Consider the following 7,742-nt stretch of genomic DNA (forward strand, 5'->3'; position numbering starts at 1 on the left):
AACTTTGCCCTATCCTGTGCCAACTTCACAATCTCTGCCTTGAGCAAGTCTACTGCCACATCATAGTCCTGTGTCAATCCCCCTTCTTGACGGCCTTCTTCTCTTTCTCTGATCCTTCACCTTTCCCAGTATGATATTTTTCCCAAAGCACTAATGTCCCTTCTGACAACATTACTAAAGTATGCAAAGTTGAACTTTCACCATCCTTGTCTCTGAGGAGCACTCTGGGTGTACTTCCTCCAAGACAAACTCGTTCTTTTGGCAGTTCATGCTGTATTAAATGCTCTCACCAACACCATCATTCAAAGGCATTGATTCTTTTTTGATCCTCTTTACTAAGTGACCAACTTTTAGATGCGTGAGAAACAAATGAAAACAGCATGGCTTAGGTGAGGTGCACGTTAGTTTTTAAAGTGACATTATTTCTCTTTAGCACTGAGGTCCTTGACAGGAAGCTGATTTGTTCAATGCAATGAGTCTTCTGATTTCTTGACTGCTCCCACCAGGCACAGTAACATACTTTCTTTTAAAATGCCTTATATGGCATAAAGCTGAAAAGAAAACTAATGTTTTAGGATCTAAATCCTCTTCAACAATTCAAAAATAACAAGTGAAGAGAAATTAAATGAAAATGTGATGAAAGCTATGGATTTTCTCCCAGAAAGATCACACAAGTACCTACAAGCAAAGCTCAGAAAACAATCTAAGAGGCTCCTAGAATTCCCGAAAGCCATCGCTTGTCCTAGAAGTCTAAATACTAAATATCTTACTGTCCAAAATCCACCCACTCTATTGTATTGTTGTTGTTTTGTGCTGTCAAGTCAGAATCAAATCATAGCTGATGAGTCCAGCAGGTTTTCAGAGATAGTTAATTGTACAGGAGGAGACTGCCCATCCTTCTTCCTCAGAGCAGCTGGTGGATTTGAACTGTATGACTTCAGGATTGCGGTGCAGCTTCTCACCCTAAGCCAACTAGAGCTCCCTATGCACTCTATTAATGAATACAGTAAAATACTTGGTTAAAAGTTGAGAAAATGGATATCAAATCTGAGTTACAAAATCAAAGAGAAATAGGTACATTAAATCAAGTCAAACTCTTTGCCACTGAGTCCTAAGTGACTCATAGCTGACTCACCAGTGGGCTATTAGAGGCTGTAAATCATATGGGAAGAGATTGTTAATTTTTCTCCCATGGAATAGCCAGTTGATTAGAAGTGGTTGTCAGGGCAATTCCTTACCCATTACGCCACCAAACTTGCTTAATTCAGGTTGTTGTTGTTGTTATTATGTGCCGTCGAGTCGTTTGCGAATCATAGCGACCCTATGTACAACAGCTCTAAACCGTGCTCTATCCTATGCCAATCTCATTGCCTCTGACACACCCATCCCGATTACCCCAGTCACTGAATCAATCCACCTCATAGAGGGCCTTCCCCTCCTGCGCTGTCCCTCTACTCTACCCAGCATGATGTCCCTCTCCAAAGACCTGTCTCTCCTTACAACATGTCCGAAGTATATCAGGCGAAGCCCCAGAATCCTTGCCTCCAAGGAACAGCCTGGTTTAACCCTCTCTAGGATGAATCTGTAAGAAGTTAAAATTATCTCTCACCAACTAAGTAACCCCAAATTATGCTCAATAACTTCTATTCCAAAACTAAGAAGAGAACTGTTTAGAATTGTAGAGAATTGTACTGGATTGGACCTGATGCATTTGCTGCAGAAGGTCAAGGATCGCAGTCTTCAATATGGCTTGAAGCTTAACATCAAGAAGACAAAGGGTCTCACAATTGACAGCACCATGATCGCTGGAGAAGAGATTGAGGTTGTTAACAATTTCAGCTTGCTCAGCTCCACAATCAACACTGTTGGCACCAGCAGTTAGGAAAAAGAAAACTAACTGCACTGGGGAAGTCTGCTGTCATGGACCTCTCAATAGTGGTAAGGAGCAATGATGTCAGTCTAGAGACTAAGGTGCGCCTGATCCAGGCCATGGCCTTTGCCATTACATGCTATGCATCAGAGAGCTAGACAGTGACGAAGGATGACAGAAGAAGAATTGTTGCCTTTGAGTTGTGGTGCTAGAGAAGAGTCTTGAACATACCATGGACAGCTAGGAGAACAAATAGGTCTGTCTTGGAAAGGGTGAAACCTAGTTTCTCTTTGGAGGCTAGGATTTTGAAGCTCTGCCTCACATGTTTTGGGCACGTGGCCAGGATGGACCAGTCCTTAGGGAAGGACATCATGTTTGGAAGAGTAGAGGGACAGTACAGGACTGGAAGACCTCAAATGAGATGGATTTCCATGATAACTGGGACAATGGGATTAGGTGTGCTGCAGTCAATGGGACTTCCTCAGGATAGGGCAGAGTTCAGAGCTGTTGACTATAGGGTTGCTCTGAGTGCACAACCCAAGCATTGAGAACTCTCCTTCATAGGGTCGCTATGAGTCGCCTGTGACTCGATGGCACTTAACAACAATAATATCAACATAAAGTGAGAGATCAGCTGGCCCAGTGGACAGAAAGCGATGCTACCAAGCCAAAGGTGGATGACTTTTAATCTGCAGCCCTCAGGCCTGTCTTTCATTGTTTTTGTTCAGACATTCTTCTAGGTCATATAGCCCTGGTGTACAAGTTGCTAATACCACGGTCACTTTTGGTTGCTGTGAGGCTGAACACTGACTGTGACACTAATGTGTCAAATGTGTTAATGGCTGGATACCCCAGAGGACAGAGAGTGGGGTGGAGCTCCCTGATTAAAACAAGCTTGGAAGGAGAAATGGCATCCACTTCCATAATAGCTTGCCTCTGGAAACCCTATGAACCTGGAGAGAGGATGAAAGGCACTCAAGTGTCAAGGACTCTCCTTCATAGGGTTGCTATGAGTCGCCTGCAACTCAGCACTTAACAACAACATGAGTGCACATGACTCACTGGCACCTAACAAGAACAACATTGCAATTGTTACAATAATAAATGTAGGTACTATGCAAAGTCTTTCTTGGCATTGCCAAAGTGACAGAAAAATAAATCTTTCTGGAGCTCTGATGGTCTAATGGTAAAAAGTTGCACTGAAAGCCCAAAGGTACGTGGTTCAAATCCACCAAGTGCTGCACAGGAGAAAGAGACATGCAATCCTTTCCTGTGGGATTAACAGCCTCTGAAACCTGCTGGAGGGTCAGCTATGGGTCAATTCCAACTTGATGGCACTCAACAACAATAGTTAAGAAAAATAATGTTAAGTAATGTGGATGTGGATAATAAATGACTTTGGAAAATGTTCAAATATTCTCAAATCACAAAGCATTAAAGACACCAGTAAATATCTAGGGAAATTGTCTACCAAAAAGAGAGAAAGAGAGAGACATGTATGGTTTAAATAGGAAATCAGCAATAAAAGAAAAATCAGGAGCTAGAACAGAATAAGCTGAACAGAGCTGCCTAATGGCAATCTGGATGACAAATGACAAAAGCTGTGTTTTGTTTTGTTTCTTTAAAAAAAGAGTAAGAGAAGCAATACATATTGAGTTTCCATTCAAAGTTAGACCTAAAGAAATTACAGAGAAGATAAGAAAAGCAAGGTAAATTCTGTATCACAGAGGGGAAACAATCTACATTTGCCCTTAACAATGAACCTAAGCAGAACTATTTGTTCTTCATCAAAACAATCAAAACCAGCTCTCTAGCTGAGATTCTGAAAAGAAAACCTCTTTAAAACAGAGACTTGAAATGTTTTAGAACATAAAATTCAAACAGAGCACCGAATACCTTCGGCTTAAGATAGCTAAGATCTTTATAAGGTCACAAAACGTCTCTGAAGAGCTCTACTGAGTATTTGAAAGTAAAATCATGTCTTGTGAGCATTCTTTTAAAGGCTTTGATAAACTTCAGTATTAGGATTCTTTCAAGATGTACTTTTCCATGTATTTTCTTCAAGCTGATGTAGAGAGAAAGTGTCTTGGTTGAAGATCTTCAAATATTTCGATAAATGCACTCATCATCATTGAGTAGCTTCTTCATTACTTTACAAATGTACAAATCAGGCTGTCAGGAAGTGTACTGTATTATAAGAATAAAGTCTAGTCTGAAATCAGAAATTTGAATCACAAAGAGGAGGCTCCCTTCAAACCCACGTTCCCCTTGGAATCCCAAAAAAGCATGAGTTTCTCTCATCACATTCCATTTCTCTGATGAGGATATAAGCATTTATGTGTGAAAAACTCTGCATTCCCTTGAAATATGTTTTCCTCAGGGAAGGAACTGAAGGATGAGCTTTCAATCTTTGTAGACCATCTGCGCACTCTCTTCTCATAGTGTAACCTTCAGGCTTGGCTCATTCTATTCCTAATTAAAAACAGCAAATGGGGGGGGGGAATGCCAGGTGTGGTATGGCATGGCCATACAAGTCTTCACCGGAGAAAATGTTTTCTTCATGAAATAAAAATAAAACTGAAATGAATTTTGAATCAACATGCCAAGATTTCCATTTACTTAAAAACACAGAAGTACCAAAACTGTAATACTAAAATTCTGACTGGTAAGAATAAAGATACCCAGTGTTTTATAACATTTTGAGTATATTATTGTCAAAACATAACATGCAGGAAATACATGATTGAGGAAAACATACATGGTATGTAAATATGTGATGAATGGCACAGCCATTTGCAAGAATTAATTTTTTTAAATAAAGATAATCATTTTTAAATGGCACTCACCAATGGTAATTGAAGATTCACAATGATAATAACCATTGCTTTGCTTTTTCTTCTCCATTGAACAAAGGTCTATGCGATATAATATTTCTTCTCCAAATTTGTGACTGATAAATTTTTCATAGAATTCAGGGTCTATTCTTTTCACTCCCTTGAAATGACAAAACAAAATCACATCAATGAATCATTTCACCCAGAACCATTTCCCAGTTCAGATTTAGATCATTTTCTCAAAAAAAAAACCCTGGTATTATGTTTTGATACACAACACTGCAAATGCAGACCATAAAATTCTTGTAACATTGTTTTTAAAGTTTCCCTTGCAGCTTAAAGAAACTAACATTACAGACTCTTGGGTTTGACGATGACAGTGTTGACATCTTCAGATACTTTAAGCTGCGGAAACAATAATTATATCAGGTAGTAAACGTAAGCAAAGGTACGCTAACCATCTCTAACAACAATGGACATACAGCTGAAATAAGCAATGGACATATGGGTGGGTCTTAACATTTAAGAATCAGAAAAAAGTTTCTAACACAAAAATCATGAGAGAGAATGAAAAGTCCTCCGACTTGAAGACAAGGGAGGTCAGTAAATCATGTCAGTTCATGTCCCCGAAGTCATAGTCTCTCTAAACTTGCATAGCAAGGCAGCAAAATACCCTGATACTTTTGTAGTTACACCAGTTGAGGGAATAAATGTCTTCCCATAGCTTTATATACAATATAATGATCCTACAGCCCAGCCTCAAAGTTCCAAGAGAGTGTTGGCAACATGAAAGCACAGAATTTTACAGAATAGCTTTCCTGGCTGCTGTATGCAATCTTCTAATGTTTAACTTTTAATATTACCCTAGTAATAACTAGGACTAAAACTCATTTCTTAAAAAACAGAAAATATTCATATTATTGAAAAAAAGAAAATACAAATCATTCCTTAAAATGCGATTTATATAAAATGTCTATTATTACTATGATTTTATATGTATTTCAGGGCTATTTTTCCTGATAGTATAGGTATTATATTTAGACTGTTGTTGCATGCCATCCAGTTGGAACTAACTCATAGCTGACCCTCCAGCCGGTTTTCAGAGGCGGTTAATCTCATGGGAGGAGACTGCCCAACCTTCTCCCATGGAGCAGCTGGTGGATCTAAACCTTTTGGATTGCAATTCAGCTTCTTACAAATACAGGTATAAAATTTTACTAAAGTACAGTTTATTATTTTCTCCAGTGTGTTGATAAAATTTATGTAATTACAGAAAATTTAGAGATAAATCAAAATTAAAATTGAATCATTTCAACTGTTACTACTCTATTTTTACCTTTTTATTTATTAAATAAAAATGCAATGTGCTGCTTTTCTCGTTTATAGAAATGTAGTTATTCCTTGAGTAGTAATTGACTGCTAGCTTTTTCACCCCCCCATTGAGCATGTCATATCACGAAACAGTGTACAGACATGAAAATGAAGTTTTATATCTGCACAGAAAGCCACAGAAAGTATCATTTATTCATCCTACTTTTCATTGTTTCACAATTAACAAGTAACCAGTTGCAAATGAATCCATTACTATGGTGGTTCTTGTGTATCAAGCTTCAATTGTATCCCACAGAATTTACAAATTTTTTTTCAACATATAGAAACATCTACTTTCAAAAAACCAGATCTATTGAGTAACAGTAGTAGCTGGGTTCTAAAGTTAAATTCTATGACTGGGTTGCCTGGCTAGGTGCCATGGCTAATTTTATTTTTATTTTTTTTAAGTAGGTTCACTGGTTAATTAGTAGGATTGCTGCCATGGTTGATTTTTATGGATGAGTTCTGTGGCTGGGTTCTGTCACTGTTTCATGCTTGGGTCTTGTGCCTGGGATTTACTCAGGGATCCATGTCCACAGGATTTTCAGTGGCTGCTTTTTGAAAGTAGATTACCAGACATTCTTTCCATGGTATCATTGGGTGGACATGAACCTCAAAACTTATGGTTGGGAATTAAAATTTTTAACTGTCTAAATTATAGATCTGATTCAAAATGTCCCATGCCAAGTCATCTCATTTCACCAATATCTAGTATGTCAATATTTATGTCTTCCACTTCTTTCTTAACAATGTCCAATTTTCCTACATTCATGCTTCTCACGTTCCACATTCCAATCACTAGTGTCTCCTTACAGCTGTTCCTCTTTCTCCGTGTTTCCATTTCTAAGATCTCAGTTTCAACTGCCATGTTTTTTAGTCCAAATTATAGCCTAAGTGTGCTCTATTGTTCACAGGGTTTTCGAAGTCCTGTCATTTCAAAAGTGGATGGCCAATCCTTCTTCTAGTCTGTCTCACTTTTTAAATATATATAATAGTACCTGACAGACAAGCATTCTACCCCCCAAAAAGCAGATGAAAGACATTTACCAGTTAGAAAAAGACCAATATTCAATGTTGTTGCCCACCCAGCTACATATTTGGTTGGGGTTTTGGTTTTTTTGGGTTTTTTGTTTGGTGTTTGTTTGCTTTTTGTTTGGCTGTGTTTTTTCTTTTTTATTTAATCCACCCTTTCCCTACTCCACCACCAACCCTTCCTATTTTTGCGTACAACATTCAACACCCGTCTCCCATTAACCAGCCAGGATTTCTCAGATTCTGACCATATTATGTTGCTGTCAGTTTCTTATGAAGCAGTCAGTATGACTTCAATTTAAAGTTATTACGTACAACTGTCATGTACAGCTTCTTTTCTTGGAAGGTCCTGAGAAAAAAATCCTTGTTCTTATTCCATTTCAGGATTGACTTCCTGTGGGTTAATACCACTTGTCTTTCATTTGCAGCCTGGTGCTGATGCGAGCAGATGGCTTCCCAGGAGAGAGAATGTGTCCTCCTGGACCAGTGCACAACTTTTGTTTCTTGGCCCGAGGGCCCAAAACTAATTCTTCGTCGATGGCGTCCTCAGGGGCCCCTTTCCCTGTCTTCCCGGAGTACCTTAGGTGCGGCATGAGGAAAGCTCCGTCTCTCTCCCATCCCGGTATCCCAAAACT

The 7,742-nt window shown here is 38.8% G+C and overlaps 1 protein-coding gene across 1 annotated transcript in view; it reads right to left on the minus strand.

The window, feature by feature from the left end:
• Positions 1-7,742, minus strand: part of AKAP7 (A kinase (PRKA) anchor protein 7) — a 184,675-nt gene that overhangs the window by 90,184 nt on the left and 86,749 nt on the right. Inside the window, exon 7 of the mRNA XM_006885026.1 lies at positions 4,717-4,864. Within this exon, the coding sequence (XP_006885088.1) occupies positions 4,717-4,864 (148 nt within the window). The remainder of the gene's footprint in view (positions 1-4,716; positions 4,865-7,742) is intronic.

Source organism: Elephantulus edwardii, unplaced genomic scaffold (assembly GCF_000299155.1).
Source record: "Elephantulus edwardii isolate Elephantulus edwardi_28Jun2011 unplaced genomic scaffold, EleEdw1.0 scaffold00039, whole genome shotgun sequence".
In the NCBI taxonomy this organism is placed as follows: Eukaryota; Metazoa; Chordata; class Mammalia; order Macroscelidea; family Macroscelididae; genus Elephantulus; species Elephantulus edwardii.